Source organism: Pithys albifrons, chromosome 4 (genome assembly GCF_047495875.1).
Source record: "Pithys albifrons albifrons isolate INPA30051 chromosome 4, PitAlb_v1, whole genome shotgun sequence".
Taxonomy (NCBI): domain Eukaryota; kingdom Metazoa; phylum Chordata; class Aves; order Passeriformes; family Thamnophilidae; genus Pithys; species Pithys albifrons.
Genome location: NC_092461.1, coordinates 79,177,981 through 79,197,945, shown reverse-complemented (window position 1 = coordinate 79,197,945; position 19,965 = coordinate 79,177,981). Strand labels below are relative to the sequence as shown.

Genomic DNA, 19,965 nt, shown 5'->3' with positions numbered 1-19,965 from the left:
TAGCATAGCCAACAAGTAATAGACTGCAGCAATTCTGGAAAAAATAAGTATGTTGGCATTAAAAAATGAAATTATGTTTCATTAAACCTTTCTTTAAAGGATTTAGCAGTCTGGGAAATGCTGTAGAAGTAATAAGCATTTGTGTGAGCATTGTAACTGTAAGTAGAAGACACAAAGAAACAGAACAAATTAGCAGACTCTCAGCTAACCAGTGCTTGTGCTTGAAGATGTGATTCTCATAATGCTTTGGTAGGGACTAAATTTGCATGGTTGTTACCAGTTTTAAGCATTCAGCCAAAAGAGAGTTGATATGAACATGAGTTCACTGAAGCAAAATGTGTAGTGTTTATAAAAAGTGTTTGTAAAAATGAGTTGCAAAATCTTACCCAGACACACATTGTCCTTGACAGCAAGGACATTCGTAATGTTTGAATAAATGACTGAAATACTCCCAGAACTCGAGACAAATATCCTTGACCTTATGCTTCTTGATTCAGTAGAGGATCCTTTTGAGCAGGAGACAGAGTAATCAGGGAAAACAGAGCTTGTTTGGGTGGCACTGGCTCATCTGTGTATTGTTTGCATATATGCTGGAGAAAGGGGAATGCAGTTCTCCGTTGTGTAATTCATGCAAATTGCACCATCATCGAGCATTTTGAAAAACAGCAAATGAGGTAGCAGAGGTCTGGCAATTGCAAGCTTTGGTTGTGAATTCTCGTGCAGCCATAACCACAGAGTTGTATGAACAGATTGGTATCCCTAGACTGAACTTCCAAGCATATGCATTTCTCAAATTTAAGCTTAGCATTGTGACTGTGATGCTATTTATTAGCTTTTTACATGTGAACTGAAGGATATGGATGAGAACAAATGGACCAGTGTTTACCTAGTGTTAATCAAATAGAATTCCAGATGGCCTAAGAGGCTTCCACTGGCAGACATAAATGCTCTTCAGCAGTGTGGTATAATTGGAAAAGGCTAAGTGTCAGTTCACATTAGGGAGGAAGCTGACCTGACAGAGAATACTAGCATAAGTTTTGTGTCCAGCCAGCCAAATTAACCTAAGTGGCTGTCTTAATGAAGGCCTGTAAGTGAAGTGAGTAAGTGAACTTTATTTTTAAAAGCACAGGCTTAGGATTTTGACAGGCACTTTCAGACACAGAAGCAACATGAAGCATCCTTCTGCCAGGGGTAGGTGTCCTCACAGATAAGCTGGAAGAAAGCAACAGGTTCCCCTGACTGAGCTGCTTCAATTCTCTCACCAAACCATCCATGAATGTGAGTGTGTGCTACTACACAAGAGGAATGTCAATAATTGAAATGCAGTGACACATTTCCCTCTGCCACTTGTACTACACTCATGACAATCTGCAAAGGCAGAAAAGATAGTGAGGGGCACAAAAGGACTGGACTTGTAGCTGCTGCTTGCTCCAAGTACACACACCTCAATGTCCCAGGTCCAGGAGTACAGGACACACTTTTTTTACCATGATAAGGATTTCACATTGAACACAGTATTATAATGAGGTGTTTCAGTGGGTAATAAAGATACACATGAGCAAAGACAATCTATTGCCCAAAGAACAGAAAATCTGAAACAGATAGGTGACATCATAGTGAACAATCACTTCTCCTTGACTATGGAATTACCTTCCAGAAAACCAAAGATCTCATCATCTACATAGTGAATTATAAGATACATCTCTGCACATTAGCAACTGGAAAACAGATAAAAAGACTTGGGAACATCAAGAGGAGCACCAATGTCAAACATGAGCTGGTGATTCAAGGTTAAGGAAAATGTAGCTATTTTAAGGAATGATTTAGAAGAAGAAGAGAGTCATTGCTGCTTGAATCTTTTTGACTTAAGGAGTACTGACAGCACTTCGAACACCCCAGGTTTAAATGATGCCACTAATAGAGCTGTCTGGACATGGACATCAGCTTATTAGCATTGTGGTGGAGTGGCAGCTGGGGCCACTCAGTGCTGATCTCTTGCTTGCTAGAAGAATCAGAAGACAATAAAGAAATACTGAGCACCCAAAGGGGCCCATATGTAATGCCTGACTAAGGCTGAGGACATGTTTGTATCGAGAGTGATAAGGAAGAGAGAGAAATGTAAAACCTTGTTTTTCAAAAAGATGGATTGATACAGCAATCAAAACCCCATTCACACCAGTGGGCTACTAGAGAAAGTAGTCAACAGCCCCACGTGGTCACCAGCTGTACGTGCTGCAGGAAATCAGACAGAGGCCATTCCTACCATGCCACAACTCTCTCTCACTTGGAATCTGTCCTTCCCTCTTTACCAAGAATTATGTGTTGTTCATGGAGGAAAGAATTTCTCTTCCTTTTTGTTCTCATTTTGGTCCTTAGAGCAGGCATGTGGGATTTATTTGATTTTTATTTTGTTCTCAGAGATATCAAAACATCTTTATAGAGGCATCAGTTTTTCTCATTTCAACAGCCTTCTGGGCATCTCTCTTCTGTCCCATCCTCCACCATCACGCTACCAGATAAGAAGCAGAGAGCTGAAGGGAAGGTAGCTGGGTAAAGAGATTTCTCACTGTGGATTTTTATCTTGACAGCCTATAGGGACAACAACGTGAGTGCTCTTCAGTTGTCTCTATTTTTGACACATTTTTATAAAGAGCCTTTAAATGAAACAGAAGAGAAACCTGATTCCAGTTAAGTGGAAGCTTGTCTATTCCCTATATGTCACTTAGTCTGTTCCTAATGAACCACTGAAGACCATTTCCTCTGTAGTAAATGTTCTTCAATTTCCAATGAAGAAGAAGTTAGATTTCCCTTTGAACAGCTTTTTAAATTTAGACCAATATACTAATACTTACATTCTTTCCTAATACTTACTTTACTATATAAAGCTACAGAGAAAGGCCTATGTGCCATTGCAATGCTATATGAACTCTTTTCACATTTGAGTCTCTACATATTATTCATTTCACAAACAGTTTTTAGAAGATTCCTATGGCACTATGACCAGAGGCTGGGATAATTTACATGTATCAATATTTACCAAACATGAATTGCTCCACTGACAAGAAAAAGAAGAGGCCTGAACATTGGGTGCACAAGAGACTCACTAGCCTACTGAAGGTAGAAAAAGCTGCCAGTGATGTCTCCAATAATGTGATTTTCTGACAGTGAAGATACTTCCTTCAGCCTGATGGGCCTCAATTCAGGAACATTACCAACATCAAAGGGAAATACTTATATGAACACCAAAGAATGAGTAAAGCCTGTATTGATTTCAGTTAAAAATAGTTTTACAGGAGTGCATAAAACACTTCCGGTCTGTTAGAAGAGCTGTCAGGACATAGTTTAAAAGAATCTAAAATTAAACAAAATATTCCAGGGACAGTTTGCTCTTAGTTAATTTTAAAAATGGGCACACCTTCTTTACTTATGGAATAAAGATATACTGAGGTTAATGTGAACAAAACCAGCTGACAGTTCATTGAATTCTCATTTCAAGTCTAAAACACAAATGCAGATAATATCTAATTTTATATTAAACGGTATGCAGGGAGAAAGCTCTGCTAATGATTATGAGAGTAGAGGAGAAAGTCCATAAAATATTGAAGGCTTTTAATGGCATTTTCGAATTAACCAAGTTCCTTCTTTTTCTTTATGGGTACAAAAGAATGACATAAATTATTGATTGCCGATGATGGTATGTGTCCATTTACTAAAAGCGGGAAGCTAAATGGAGAGTTGGAATATTTGGAGAGTCAGGCATCAAACACCACAAATATTTACTGACTCATAATTCCTTTTCACTTTCTCTATAGGCACTTAATCTTTCTTGCACTGTCTGGGGAGATCCCACGCCAGAGGTCTCATGGCTGAAGAATGAAAAATCATTTGTATCAGATGCTAATTGCATCCTGAAGTTTGAATCTGGAAAAAATGTCAGCTTTTCCATTTCTACTGTATCCACACATGACTCTGGGAAATACAGCATTGTGGTGAAGAACAAGTACGGCACGGAGACCAGTGATGTCACTGTAAGTGTGTACATACCTGAGGAAGAGAGAGAGTCTGAGCAAGAAAAACAGAAATGAAAGCATGAATTTAAGACTAGAAGACAGAAGTATGGGGGAGATGTTTGATGACAGGCTGACATAATCTGTGTGTATAAATGGCTTTCTGCTTTAGCAGGCAGCCTTAGATTTTTCCATTCACTTCACTTCTGCTTCTAGTACAGTTATTTGTGCCAGGGAAAACAGTGCCTTTCCCAAGTATTTTCTAACTGATAATCCACGGAAACTAATTGTAGCATCCTAAGATGGGTATAATGCATGTTGGCCATAAACACAGGTTCATCATTTGTCCCTCTTCCTGTACCATCTGGAAGGAGAGGGCCAAGAATTGTTTCAGTGAAAGAAACTGATGAGGTAGATGGAAGGATCAAAAATGATCAAGGCGTTTTTGAGCAGCACTTAGGATTTGTTCCAGCTTTGGTAAAGTAGTATAGATGGAATGTGTTAGATTATGGAGAAATTAGAGCTGTTTTTTGCCTATGTTAAGGCCTCTTTGTATTGCTGTGTTAATTTAGAGGCCTTAATGTGGGTGTCATTTACATACCAAAATATTGTTTAATCCACCCAAATGGGGTAAATGTACTGTAACATAAATGAAAATAAGGCTTAAGAGGCCAGGATACTAATGTGTGTGTGTGTGTGTGTCTGTAAAAATGTATCAACTCTTCTCTATGTTCTCAAATAAACTCAATTCACTTCCTTCCTTCCATCACAAGCTTGTTCCACTGTGTCTTGTTTTACTAGTCACAGCTCTGGTGGTTGTACACAGTATCTTAGTGTCTTAATGCTTTCACCACTGTAATTACCTTCAGCTTCCCTTTAGATCCCTGTTAATCTTCACTTTGCTGTTCACGACAAAACCCACAATGGCATCTCTTAACACCTTTCTGTCCAGACCTTCGCTACTTCACATCTCAACAAGGTATTTTTGCAAATTCTGGCACAGGAGTAGTCTCATACTTTTTCAATGGACCTGCTCATGAGTTGTGATTTAAGGGTGTTCGGTAAGTATTTTATTAGACTGAGATGTCAGTTCATTTCATCCAAATTTAACACTGGAGATTCAGAAATAACATTTTTTGTCAAGATCTTTTAAAGCTACAAAAAGAATCTTCACTGGAACATAGGAAAAAAATGTGGTGGGTTTTTTTTGCTTGGGTTTTGGGGGGATTTTTTTGTTGGTTGGTCTGTTGCTTTTTTTTAGATAAAACTGTTTCAGAGAAAACACATTTGTCCAGATCTTTGAACACACTTACATAGATTGAAAACTCCATGTCAACTATTTTTACAGTGCCACTAATTATTATTAGCTCAGGAAAACCAATAGATCCTGCTGGACATATATGTTTATGTGATACTATATATATTTAGGATAGGATCAGAAGCAGTTATTAGCCCAATTGCTAATTAGGAGAGCAATGTCCCATGTCACAAATCTTTTCATTACTAGTCTCACAACAGCACAATTCTTCACCTCAAACTCTAAAGAACTAACATATATATTTTCAGTATAAGCATGATCTGTTTGCACCTTTCACATACTTTTGTCATTTTTGGCTTCTGTGACTGCAGACATAGTGCTGCTTGCCAGGGACTCATTTTGGTGCAGTACTGGCATTTTTGCAAGAATACCACTACTAAGTGTTGTACAGTTAATGCTCACTTAATCCCTTGCCATCTGAGGTTTACTGTCACCTAACATTAAAGGCAAAGGGAAAGCATGAGGCAATGCTTAAAATTGATTCAACATGGTTATCAATGGTGACAATGTTGATTTTTGCAATTTTTAGGTTTTTTAAAAATGATTTCTATAAAGAGTTAATGATTATGATCTTAATCTTTAAAAGAAATCCAGATTTAGATCAGTCTTAGAAACTACCAAAACATGTTACTATGTGCATAACTTTATGCACTAATAGTATCACCAGTTTCAAGGAACATGTCAAGTTTATCTGGTATAAATCTTTTTTCTTCCAGAACAGATTTCATATCACAGGGGTTTTTAACATGGAATTATGCAAGGATAATGTAAAGGAAAAGATATGTTTTCAGCATTTCACATGAACAGTGTATGTGTTCACACAGCCTTATAATCTAAAATAGTTAAAACTTAAATATCAAACTTAAAGACATTATTGCAATTTAAAGGCTTACTTTGTAATTATTTACATTAATAATCTGTTATAGAAAAAAGTTCAGACTATTTAGTCACAGCAGCTGAGTATCAGACAAAGTAATACAGCTTAATTTTTAGATTTCCAAATATAATCATGAAAAGATCTGTAACTTGGAATGCAGCAAGCTTTCTCAGTTTAAAGAACTCAGAAAAAATTAAATGAAAAAAATTTAAAATTACTTGATAATTTTGCTTAGTATGACATGAAGCCAATTCAAGGATAATATGCATAATATCTTATAATATCTTTGTCCCAGGAAAAATACCTTAAAAAACCCCAGTATCAATCCTCCAGAATGAGAACAAGAATATGACTTGCTCTTTGCAATAACTGATAAGTGATGTTTATTATTTAGTCTTAGCGTATTTTTAACAATGATTGCATTTTGGCAGCAGCTTATTTCTATTACTTTATTTTTTAAAAAATCTATCCTCTTGCCTCCCTCCTTTTGGCAGAACTGCCAGGGAATACAAGTGGGTCACCAGGCTGGATTCTTGCTTTGGCAGACATATGTGTTCCTGAAAGTTAGGATAATAGCTGCTTCAAAATGTGCTGCTGTCAGGGATTCAGTGATGGTGGTTTCAGACTGAATTTGTGATGTATCCACATTTCTCGCTTGTGCACTTTTTGCTCTTGCTTTGCTTCAGGTGATTGTGATGCCTGTGTCAGGGCAGATTGACACAGTCCAAGAACACAATCAAAACAATAAAACTGTATCTAAAAAGAAAAAAACAATTACAAGCAAACGGAAGGAAGGGGAAAAGAAAGGTAAGAGCGCTTTCACCTTTGTGGTCTTCTATTCCAATGAAAAAATTGTTAGACATTAGGGAGTTTACAGTCTGTGCCAATCAATATTTGATAGGCCCTAATCCATCAAGTTTACAGTACATATGCTCTTAATCAACAACAGATGCAAAATATGAATTGCCAGGTTAAACCTCTGTGAAAAAGATTTAAATCAACATTTTTAAATCACCTTTTCTACTTCCACTGTGACTTCTCACCTTTACTCACCTGGATGATTAAAGTTCTTTAAGTCATAATAAATACTTCTAGGTTTCTGAATGCAGAAGATTTTGCAATCATGTATACATACACAGATAGTGTTATTTTCCAAAGTGAGGCCCATTTCAGCGGCTGGACCTTTGACATTTCACCCCGCCAAATAGGTCTTGCTGATTAAGGGACCCCAAATACCTAAGTGTTTGAGAAAACCATGATTGTATAGCCACTATTTGAGATTAATCAATTATTCTCTTTTAGCTTTATGTCCATATTGAATTGTAAAGTTGGAATTATAAGTAAACATTTTTTCTCCAATTTAGAGAAATATTGGAAAATTAAAAGCTCTCTTGAATTCTTGCATATTACAGATTTTTATTGTTCTTTTAGACTCTTACTATATAATTGCTATTTGGACATTGATTTATTCTTCACAATAACAACTCACATAGAACATTTTACTTCCAAATAAGCCTTAAATTCCAAAATTATCAGGACATGTTTTACATATTTTTGCCTAAGTGCTTTTCCTTTGTATACAGGTTGTATACATGTTATATCATTGCTGTCAGACCATTTTATACTCTTATGCACTCCCCTTTGCTCCTAAGGCAAGAAACAAGTATTTTACTGCATTTCTTTCCTCTCGCCTAACTGGTATGGGTAGACATTTCTGAGCAGTCCTGTAAATTAGGTGACTTAAATGGGAAACAATTATTTACATCTGTAAATGTTTTGCAGGATCTACCTCATAAACATTTTAATTAAAGACCACAAAGACTTGAGCTTGCTTTTGGTGCCATATAAAGCAGTAATGCTATTTGTGATTTTGAATCTCCTTATATGGGTATGGGAAGAGGAAAATAACATGGTAAGGTCATAACCGATGTGCAGGAAATGTTGCTGAGCACAGTAAATATAAGGGAAATTTCATTACTTCTTCTAAATCAGATTTTATTAAGCCACATGTAGAAGAAATTATTGCTACAGAAGAGACACCTGATCCAAATGAAATCCCTCCTGTGAAAACAGAAAAGGATACACAAAGCAACCAGGGAGCAGCAAAGAAGACTGATGGAAAGGCAGGAGTAGCAGAAATGGTTCCTCAGTCCATGGAAATCTTGGATAGGAAGGGAAAGAAACCAGTGGAAAAAGCAGCCTTGGGTAAACCCCACTGAACTTGAATGAAGAATGTGACCTTCTCATGAACTGGATAATAAATTCAAGCTGAGATTTCACGCGTGGTATACTAGCCGTAATATTTTAACACAAAAGTTTGTTAGTAGGCTTTTTTATAACACTTGTAATACTTCCTAGCTGTAATGCATAGTAGATGGGCACTTATGTCTAAGTACAAGATAACTACACTGCAAGAATTTCTAAGTACCTGAATAATGATCTATGTACTGACAATGTGATTTTAATTACTAAAAACCATCCATGATAAGCAAAGTTCATTAGAACGAATCCTGTCCAGAAATGACAGATTTACTACTCTGTAAAAGAATGTTGGTATCAGTTATGTGGATGTGTTAATCAGTATTTCTAGGCTGTCACAGCATGAGGCAGACACTATCTTTGTTTTCAAGGAAACAATACATACAATCCTCATAATGCCATGTGGGCTCTACTTTTCACCATGACCAGCTTGGCCACAGTGGAAGATCTCTGGAAACAGAACCATCTCCTATGGATGCATGGGGGACATAAGTAGGTTTCCTTTTGATCCAAGTTTCTTTCACGCAAACCTATTTCATGAGGTGGATCAGGATGACATCTGGCCATTTCTTATCACCAAGACTCACATGACTGCTTTTCAGTCCTCTCCATTAATTCCCTCATGGCCTTGGTGAGTTACCGTGGATATGGCATTAACCATAACCAATGAGCAACCCCACATGCTCATTTCCCTCCATGCTTCTTGCTACAGCACTCAATTTTTTCCTAAACCCACTGTCCCTTAGTGACTCAGCCCAACCCTTCCCCTTCTTCCACTCACTAGCATCAGACCCACTGGTTTCTTATAAGAGAGTGTAGCTTCATGGTCCATGTAAGTAAGAAATAAATACAAGCCAAGAATCTCGGCTGTGCTCGTTCACATTTGTTACTGTGTGCATTCACACTTTTATGTATTGAGGATGTAGGAAAATATGACTCATTTGGAGATGCTTAGATACCATGGAAGAAGCAGAGTTCAAGCTGAAAAGCAAACCAATAAAAATAAAGGTTATTTTGTTACTATGCAAACTGAGTTCAACTTTAAAGTGACCAGAAATTATTAAACATAAGAAATGAAAATAATATATTTTAATTAGTAGGAAAATGTTTTTACTGATTTCAGCTCTTAGCAGGTTCAATCATATTGTGTTGTCTTTTTCCAGATGGATTATTGATGAAAGATTACTGCATTTCACTGGTATTTTTAGGTGTTGAATCTATGAAAAATGCAGAAATACTGAAAACATGAGAAATAACAGTGTCTAATTCATCCTAATCCAACTGTTAGCATAATAAAGCAAAGAATCTCAGTAGCATGTAAATGCATAAAAGTCAAGAAACTGGTATTTCTGATGGAAAGAAATCCATTTTCTTCTGGTAGAATTCCAACAGGATTCTATTCAACTCTTTTTAAAACCAACAGAAATATTCATGCTGGATGAAATACTGGATAGAACATGTATATATAGGCCAGTAGAGTAATAACTTCTTTGAAAAAAATGTTGAAGATTTAAATAACTTCAATGCTCCATAGTGAGCGACAGAGGGATGTACAATGCAACAGAGAAAAAAATCAAAATACCGACTGCTACACAAAATAGTGGTGGGAGAGACCTAAATACAGACTAAACTACAACTAAAATCATCCTACTAGATTTAGGTACTGTTTGACACACAGAGCTTGATTCAGTTCTACATCACATCTTGTTCTACCCATCTATGTATTATAGAACAGCAGTGAATGACATAAACATGGGTCCCACAGAGAAATGCAGTAAGGAGCATTTCCATGGTAGATGACTTTTAAAATGAGAACTCAAATACATGACTTCTCATGCCACTGTTATAGAAAATTATAAATATCTATGGATGTGCAATTCCATCACTCTGCCAGAGTTAACAGCGTCTAGCCTTTCAAAAGCAGTACAAAGCTGCAGGTTGTTTCACACAACTCTCTTTTGCCATGGCCATTATTTCAACTTGCCTTATGTCTCTAAAAATCCATCACCTCTTACAGCTCCTTTGCATTGGGAGCCTGTCTCCCACAAGCACCTACGGCAGTGTCTAAGTTATATATAGAACAGGCTGTACCACTGAGAGCCTGATCCAATTCCTGCAAAATGCCACAGGGGTCTTTTCATTAGTTTTAATAGAAATCAAGCTAGATCTCAGAAGAATGTTCTAAAAATGTCCCAAACCTCAGATTACAAAGCCTATTTTACTCACCATGAAACTGATGGCAGATCTCTCTTCTGTGTCATTGTAGCAGAATCAGGTCGTAGCTTTTTGCTGAAAGAAAAATCACCATTTTCCTGATATTTCAATTAAAACTTCTGGAAATACTTTTAACAATTTAAAATAAAATGCACTATAGTTTGGGGGTTTTTTGTTAAGTTTAGATGTTTCCTCAGAAAGCTGGAAATGAAGTCACATTGGTATTGTTCTATGGGAATCTATTTGCTATCCAGAAGCATGGTGTTGTTATGCATTGTAATAACATATCAAAGATTAACACATACCCCCTTTTCATTTGATCATTTAAGCTGTAGTTGTTCACAAATGTATAAGGAAATGTTCAAAATTAATATTAAAATAATTGTTGAATATACTAAAGCTTATTATGTTACCATGGTTGAATAATTTCTTCCTTGCATTTTAAATGTATGATTTGTATTCTATTCTCCATTATAAGTATGAAAAATCGTTTTAATCTCTGTACATAACAATAGAATGCAAATTATTTCTGTAGCAATAGAATCTGCTATCAAATGCACAGAATCACTCAACTACTTTTAAACTCAGGCACTGGTTGCAATGTTTACCTGAAGTGCCACTTCTGGTTATCTTATTTCTCACCTACATGTTTCATTTCAGCACACATTACTCTTTATATTCAAATTTAGAGATTCATGTTCTTGTGTATTAACAACTGTATTTAACAGTATGGGAAAGTGTTGCAATAAGCTGTATTACCTAATCACCTTCCAAAAGCACAAAGGGTGATTTTTGAAGATGAAAGAAGACTAAAAAATAGGCTTTGCCTTCCACTGTAATGACAAAACTGTGATTCCAGCTGTCCTCGAGTTCTTCTGAGAATTACTTCTGGATTTGTTAGACAATTATTGAGGGAGGTCTGTCTATGATCTGAGACTGACAACCATAATTTGGTAATACATTAAGCCATAATCTTTGAAGCACCTAATTGTAAAGTGAGATTATCCTTAAACTAGCACAGGGTGGACTTCTGCTCTTTATATTGAATGACAACTATAAGGTGCATGCATGAATGATGTTCCATTTAATCTGTACTTACACTGACCAGATAGATGCCTGCAACAAATCTTTCTACACATGTTTTTGTTGGGTTTTTTTGGTTGGTTTTTTTGTCTTGCAAAAAGGACCGGAAGTTTCAATAATTGAAGCAAAATGTTGGAGAGGGAAAAGAGCAACAAAAGCTGTAAAGAGAAAAGTGTTAGATAAAACTGCTCTGTTTCACAAAGGCTTTCTAGAGCTGAAGGTACAGTGAGGGGCTGAGACCAATGGAGAGGAAGGCACCAGATTTGGTTTGCAGTCTTCCGCTGACTTCTCCCCTTGCCTCATTTCCCACTTCATTATGTGAGAGGTCTTTCGTGTAATCATCTGCTAGTTTGCAAATGAAACACCTTTCCTTCTCTTTTCCCCCATCCTGCATCTTCTACCATGCAACCGATTTGATACGGTCATTTCCATTTACCATTTCACCACACATACTAACAGAAGCAGAATAAAACTTCCTACATAATTAGGCTGTGATTTTGGCAAGGATGAGGAACTTCTTAACAGGAGGCCTGAAATTCTATCATATACTATTACCAGAAAATGGTTTGTGAGACACCTGCTAATGACTGACAAAGAATGGAGAAACACTGCTCACAGCACACTTGATCTGAGAGTGCTGGCTTAACTAAATATGCTAAATCTACACACAAGTGCATCAACTTGTGGGACTACTGGTGTGCTTAAATATATTGGTGGCTCAGGGTAGAGTTCCTTTCAGCCCTGAATCCTTGCTATTAAGTTCACTCATTTTTTGACTGTTAAATGGAATTAAAAAGGTAAACTAAACTAAACTATATTGTAATATTCTGTCATAATGTCATTCTGATCTCAGAGAAGTTACTGAAAACATTCTTGAGGGATATGTGTTAGCTGTGACTAAGATGCAGAGATAAGGAGTCTCACAGGTTTACAGAATAAGATATAACAGTCTAAACAACATTAAAGAAAAAAAAACGGATATCCTGTCTGGTGGGTATGGAATAAATGACTGCTCTAGACAGTGTTTCTGGGTGTTGTATGTGAATAAACATGCAACAGCTCTTTTTTTTTTTCCTTATGTGGTCAAAGACCTTCAGTTTTTTAATTGCTGTAACAATTAAGCAAAAGACAATTTTTTCTTTCATCTACAAATGTTGGCAAGGTGTTGAGCACACCAATGCAAGCTGGGGACTGGTGCTACATCTCTATACTTACAGCTCTCTACTATCTGCAGAACCACAAATTTTCTGAGACTTCACCAAAGCCATGCCTAGCACCTTCTATCTTCCCAGACCTGTGATTTACCCCTGGCACTGTGCTGGAGATCTTTCATCATTTCTTGCCTAGCCCACGGTGGGCTACCTCTTCCACACACTACTGCTGCTAGACATGATCTTGCAGCTGGAGAACCAGAGAGCCACTGATTTACATAACACACTTTCAAATTGCTTCCTCTTCACAAAGAACACCAAACCAGTAAGCAGTTGCTCTCATCACACTCTTCCCTGGCCCTGATGGGGAAAGCAATAGTGACATTTGTGGTGAAAAGGCAAAAGGAACGTAAATGAGATAGCAGGTTACCTGTGGCCTGAAGGCCCTGATTTAACCACCAGTGAGTTACAGTTCAAGGGCCACAAATTGTGCATAGTTGTAGAGCGATACTATCTACACCACTGTGGTGTGTAACTCCACACATTTTGAAGGGAAAAAAACCTCATTTGATAGATAGAGCTGTAGAAAATGCAGGTAATTTTACAACTCGATTGTAATCTTCTATGTGTAAGTCCAAAAGAGTGAAGAATACAAAAGGAGAATACTGAGGGATGCATACTTCTGTAGTCTTATCTGGAGACGACAATTTTGGAATGGTAAATGTTACCAAGAGGGAAAACATTGTGTTTTCAAATAAATGCTCTTTAATCAGAGCACCTATTCCACATTTGAAATAGTAAAATATGACTTACCTATTTGTTACCCCTTTTCAAGTAAAGATTTTTCTGGTTTATTTTTATAACAGGATCTAGCTTAAGGTTGATATTTGAGGACATATGATAGATTCAGCCCCTACCTCTTATTCTCCTACAAATAGGGCTGTTTGGTGTTGAAAAGCAGAATCCTCTCAACCAAAAAAAATTACCATCACTTTCTGTTATGACCAGCAAACATAAGATCGTGGAAACACAAATGAAAATATTCTGTTTGAGCAATTGCTGATGGGGTTACCCTCACAAATAAGCAACTAAAATGCCAAATAAGGAACTCTGCAAAGCAGGGAAGTGATCTGTAGCACAGAGTGCGTGTTTGCGACAGATGTTATGCTAATGAGACGAGGTAATTATTATTGCAATGTCATATTCAAACAGGAGGCCTCTTCAGAAAACTGCTACAGCTGAAAAATGGTTGCACTGAAGAGTGGAAAATTGTTCCATTAGTCTTTGTTGCTTCCATGTATCCTGAGTCCTGGAAAGTGTTCCAAGACTGACTCTGAATTTCTGACATGAAGATAACAGCATCAAAATGGGGAGGTGTGAAATCTGACCTTCCTTTTCACCTATGTATAATATAGTTACCCTATCCATGTAATTCTCTGCTTGTGTCTTCTTCCATGAACTGCCTTCTTCAAAAATCCAGTCTGCATGTTATTCAGGGATAGATATGTTTTAGTTCCATGCTCAAAGGGATTTAAATATATTATCTGCAAATAAGCAAACTCAGTGGCTATAATCTTTTAGGCAGCTTGTCCCAGGAGGTACAGATGAATAAACAGATCTTATTTCTTTGTAGGACTGGTAAAAAAAAAGATTGCCATGGATCTTTTAAGAGATAGATGCACTATCACAATAAATTTTGTCTATATATTACTTTGTCTGCTAGCATGTCTTTTTGTCAGCTGCACTGAATACTCTGTTGAGCAGTCTGATTTTTTACCATGTGTCCACTACATAAAACCTATGTGAGAGCCTAAAATGGCCCTAACGCCAAGTGGGGCAAAGCCAGCTTTTAACAAAACTCTTGTCAACAGATTGGTGGATGAAAAAGCAGTCGGTAGACAAATAAAAGCTTAGTAAAATAATGAAGTAACCCAGGTAGTGATAAAACGCTTCATTCACTTTTGCGAAACTCAAATTGTGTTTTTAATTATGCTACTTCTCCTTTTCCCATTTTTATACTTTGAGTTGTTTGGGGCTAGAATATTACCCTGTTTTAGTGCATATTATGTCTCAGTATCACCTGGGGCCTCTGGGCAGTAGCATGACTCAGGTAAATAATAACACACAACCAAGCCAACCTCAGCAAGCAGCAGTGAATCACAAAAGCAATGGGCAAATGAAGATGCTGACCTGAAATGCATTCATGGCCTGCTGGACGTGTTCTAATTTTGCAATTCTACAGTTTCATTACTAAATAAAAAAATATATACAATCGCAGATTCAATTAGTTTGGAAAAGACCTCTGAGATCCAAGTCCAACCCATTACTGAACACCACGGCAACTATTCCACAGTACTGGCTGACACGTCGTCTGTGTCCTTCACATCTCCAGGGATGGTGACTCCATCACCCGCCTGGGCAGCCCATTCAGTGCCTTTGTGTGCGGAAATCGCTTCTAATGGTCAGCCTAAACCTCCCCTGGAGCAATTTGAGACTAAGGCACAGTTTGAGACTGTGCTATACAGGTACGGGGAGACTATGGGATTATATATATGTGAGAAGTATGAATGTGCTTCGTGTCAGTAAGAACGAATGGGTTATTGGGGCTCCAATAGTGACATGAGAAAAAATATATGGCCAGCCAATTAAACAAAAAATCCAACTTACACCCACACGGAAAGATAAACAGGATAGTGTTAAATCACTTTATCTCCTATAACTTTGTCAAGGACCACATGAATTGTAGCAAGAAGGTCGAAGAGTTAAAACTTTCCCATATCTAAGGGGAACAGAATTTATGCTGGGGTTATCACTAGGGTTGTAAGAGTGACTTAGCTATAGTAGTATATATTAAACTGCTTAACAATGTACTTAAAATGTTTATGCTGAGTCAAATGAATATGTATGTAGAGACTAACTATATGTTAGAATTACACTGTGTTCGGGGTGCGATGACAAGCAATGCTTGCGTCCATCGTACCCAGCATGCTGAAATTGCTTTTATCATATAATAAATTTTAATGAAAAACTTACGAAGTTGAGACTTATTTTCTCATATTTACTTACTTACTTATTTTATATATATATATCTGAAAAAAGAAAGTATTCTCCATCCTTCTGTCCGGAGACCAGCATCTTTCAGAAGGACGCAGTGACAGACGTACAAAGCGGCAAACACCGCGAGGGCTGCATTTCTTTCCCAGCCTCCCGTCCCGAGGTGTTAATCCCGCGCCCCGGCTCAGACCGCGGCTTGGCCGCTGCCGCCCGCGGGGGCCGGACGAGTCCAGGGATGCCGCTCTTGTGCTTCCCGTCGCCGCTCCCGCTCCTGCTCCCGCATCCCGCCGCGCGCACGCGCACCGGTGCACGCGCCTCCCTCCTCCCCTTGCCCGCCTCGCTCCAAGGTCACGTGGCGCCCGGGGCGAGGCGCGCCCCCGCATCCCGCCGCTAGCGGGAGCGCGCGCGGGCGTGCGCGCGCTGCACCAACGGCCGCCGCCTGGCGCAGTTCGCGCCCGGCCGAGCGCGGCTCTCCCGCCTCCCTGCATACATCCATCCATCTGTCCATCCATCCAAACAGTCATCCGTGCGTCCGTCCTGCCTCGAGTGGCGCCGGCCCCCGCCGGGCCTCGCTCGAGGTAAGCGGGAAGGGGCCGCTGCCGCCGGGTCGGATCGGGGCGGGGTGTCCCTGCCCGTGTGCGGGGGAGAAGCGGCAGCGCCGGGCGAGCCCGGGCGGCTGCCGGGAGCACAGGGAGGGACGCAGGGAGATCGGCGTGGGGCCTGCCCCGGGTCCCGGCCCGGGCTCGCTCGCCGCAGAGGTCTCCGGGCAGGGAATGATGAGAACCTCCCGGGAATTGTCGCTGGGAAGCGGGGCCGGCCGGACCGCGGTGCCTGCGCTCCCTCCCCGCCGCTGCCCGCAGCCCAGGCTGGCGGAGGGAAGCGGAACATCCCCTCCCGTGCCCTGGCTGCCCGGGGTGCTGCTGGGCAGACCGGGGGCGGAGGCTGCTGCCCCGCTGGCGCCCGCGGGGCGACGCCCGGCGCTGCCGCCGCGCTGTGGCACGGGAGGGAGCGCCGGGAGCGGCCGGGAACGTCGGTGTGCCCGGCACTGCCTGGCGGTGCCGCTCCGGCAAACCGGGCTGTGTGCCGTGCCGTGCCTTGCCTTGCCGACCTAGCGCCTTCCCCTCCGCGGGGGGATGCGTTTATTAGTTCTGATTTCCTGAGCTCGGGCTGTGAACTCGCGGTCCCGCAGGGCGCTCCGCCCCCGCTTGTCATGTTTGTCCCCGCTGGTCTGTGCAGTCTGAAGTGGAACTAAACTGCCTGTATTTTGTTTGTTTGTGTGTGTATGTATTCGGGATTTTGGCAAGTGTACGTCTGGTTTAATGTGCGTGAACTGCGTTTTTCTTCTTCTTAAGGGGTTTCCGAGTTTGTGTAGCAGCCATCAGTGATTTTTAACAGAGCAAGGCAGGATGCGGTTTCAACCTTTGCGTTTTCATCCAGCAAAATGATGTCATAAATATACCTGTATTGTGCACTTTGTATGTGCTCGTCATGTGGTTACTCCCCATCCCCCAACCAAAATTCCATTGTTGTTACGAGAAGGAACTTGACAGCCACATCCTATAATGGTATATGGTATTATTCCGGATACTGTCAGAGAAGATGATAGACAGTCCTACAGAAGCTAGTCTGTAGAATCAGAGAATATCCTTAGTTCAGGGACCCATAAAAAACATTGAAGTTCAACTCCTTGGGGTTTTTTTGTTGTTGTTTTTATTTTGATCTGGGTTTTTGGTTTGCTTGGTTGGTGGTTTGTGTTCTTTAATTGGTTGTTTTGGGGTTTTCATACTTTTTAATAGCGTCTCCCAGCACAATTTCGCATACTGACCACTTAATGTTTCAAAATACAAAAAACCTTTATAGCATTGCATACATTTTAAGAATGTACAGGTATTCATTAGTTGTAATGAAAAGTCCGAAGTCTCAAAATGCCTTTACTTTGTGTTATAACAGTGTGGGCATGTCAGTCTTCCGTAGATCCCTATAGTCAGTTCTTGTGTGCACACTTGGCAGCTCCTGCCAGGGCCAGTGGTTGTGCCGTCTCTCTGAGCCCCGGCCATAAGTTCCCTTGCATCCCAGAAACATACAGGAATGTAAAGAGTTTGCCATCTCTTACAAAAATCAAGGAAGATCTCTTTGCTTGAGTGGTGTAAAGGAATAATATGCAAGGTGCTCAATAAAAACTTATTACTATTATATAACAGAACATTAAATTGATAGGCGAAAGTTAAAAAGTTTTCTAAATGAACTCAGGATGTCAAGAACTTTGACTGAAATCCTGTATTATCTGGTATTATTCTTAACTGCAGTAGAAGTAACTAGATAGTGCTGAATGGCTGTCATCAGCAGTTACAATCTTGATTTTTAAGCTTGTGGCTTAGCTTTTCAGTCAAACATACCAAAATGTTTGAGTTTTTTAGTGGCCTGTAAAAAAAAGAGATGGTGTTTGTACTTTGTCTTATTCTTGGTAATTAGTGTTTTGGTTTGTTGCAAAATGAAATGTATTTTTTTGTTATTGTTTACTTGAAAGACATCCATCCACATGAAATGTTTCAGTTTCACAGTGCAGAGAACTTGACTTTCCCCACTATTTCCAGCATTTCCTTCCACTACTGTAAAGTCTTCATCAATTATGGGGAAGTCTGAACTGCACTTACTACACTTGATGCCTCCTTATGTCTCTCAAGGCCCCGAGCAGCCCATTTTTGGATTACGTGCTTTATGACTTGGTCTCTGCCCCAGACAACTTGGAATCTGGAGCAGATAAAGCTGAAAGAATTTTTTTTAAAGCCACACTAGGAACCTCTGTCAAAGCTGGAGGTTAAGTTGGCTGCGTTTGTTTCTCTCTTCCTGAGAGATGCTGACCTGTTAATACCCTTGATCACAATTTTTTGTTTTTCCCATCTTGCATGTTAAGTGCAGGATCACAGCATGCAGGAAAACGCAAGTTTCTTACAGTTTGTGTATGATCATAGAATCTCTGTGCTTAAGTTACAGTTTCTGAAAAATAAAGTGGTGTTGTGATGGTGTTTTTTGTAAAATACTTCATATGTAAGCCAAAGCTAGCTTTTAATCACTGTTTATATCATGAATTACCAGTGTGTTCTATGTAACTGTCTGAAAAGAGATGAAAGGACACCTCGTGGTGTGAGCTCCAGTGCTGTATGTCACAGATATTCACAGTGAAAAAGCTTTCAGGCTTATAGAAAACAGTGGGTGATACGTTTGTAATCAAATTCCCATCTGAAGTGTTTGTATTAGGTGTCTTCATCCCTTACTGGGCACATCCTGAGAACACAGCATAGTAACATTCTGTATCCCAAGGATTTTTGTATCTGGCAGTGCTGATGAGGAATACTTTCTCTATGAACCTTTCCTCTCCTGGAAGTTATGGTTTAAGGTTCTACAGTAACACAAAGATGTCATCTCTGGAATACAGAAGGGGATTTTTTAATTGTACTTGAAATTATCAATTAAAGCATAGTAAAACTGTTGCTGCTCTTGCAAAAATGTTTCCCTTAAAAATTAGTCCTGCCTAGGTGCACTTTCATTTTGCTTGTTGCATTAGGGCTTGCATTGCAGTTCAGGCAGGCCCAGTGATTTAATGTGAAACTGTCAAGCTAAGTCAAGCCAGGTTGTCTTTGTGCTGAAGGGCGGAGCTTAAGCACACTGTTGAATTTTTATCTTTTTATCTTGTATTTATATTTCAAGGCACTTTTGAAGTAAAGGCTGCTAGCTTCCCCTTCCTCGTTAAATATTTCCTTTTTATTGGTTTATTTCAACTTTGTACTAATGTAATTTGACATTAGCCGCCAGAAGTTGTCCCAAGTGACTCATTTTCCCAAAACTAAGGGACACTTCCTCATTGCTTCTGTATGCACTGAATGAATGTGGAAGATTTTTAGCCAGGGTGCTGGCCCATTTCTTTGTCCAAAGTGTTTAAATTCAATACTAGAAATGTAAATATATGAAGTAATAATAGAAAAGTCTCCATTGTACCAGGAG

General features: G+C 39.4%; 2 protein-coding genes and 1 long non-coding RNA gene across 3 annotated transcripts in view; 2 read left to right on the top strand and 1 right to left on the bottom strand.

Moving 5' to 3' along the window:
• MYOM1 (myomesin 1) overlaps nucleotides 1-11,001 on the top strand; it is a 75,617-nt gene extending 64,616 nt beyond the window's left edge. The window contains exons 37-39 of the mRNA XM_071554743.1: nucleotides 3,813-4,028; nucleotides 6,889-7,009; nucleotides 8,195-11,001. Coding sequence (XP_071410844.1) covers nucleotides 3,813-4,028; nucleotides 6,889-7,009; nucleotides 8,195-8,421 — 564 coding nt within the window. The 3' untranslated portion in view covers nucleotides 8,422-11,001. The remainder of the gene's footprint in view (nucleotides 1-3,812; nucleotides 4,029-6,888; nucleotides 7,010-8,194) is intronic.
• Nucleotides 6,625-16,232, bottom strand: LOC139671612 (uncharacterized). Its single transcript, XR_011697757.1, has 3 exons — nucleotides 15,980-16,232; nucleotides 10,688-10,750; nucleotides 6,625-9,442 (listed from the first exon to the last, which is right to left on the bottom strand). It is a non-coding gene; the product is annotated as an uncharacterized lncRNA (long non-coding RNA).
• A 135-nt stretch (nucleotides 16,233-16,367) lies between these two features.
• The window catches only part of LPIN2 (lipin 2), a 45,104-nt gene continuing 41,506 nt past the window's right edge, over nucleotides 16,368-19,965 (top strand). Inside the window, exon 1 of the mRNA XM_071554742.1 lies at nucleotides 16,368-16,541. The gene's annotated coding sequence lies outside the window, so the exon portion shown is untranslated. The remainder of the gene's footprint in view (nucleotides 16,542-19,965) is intronic.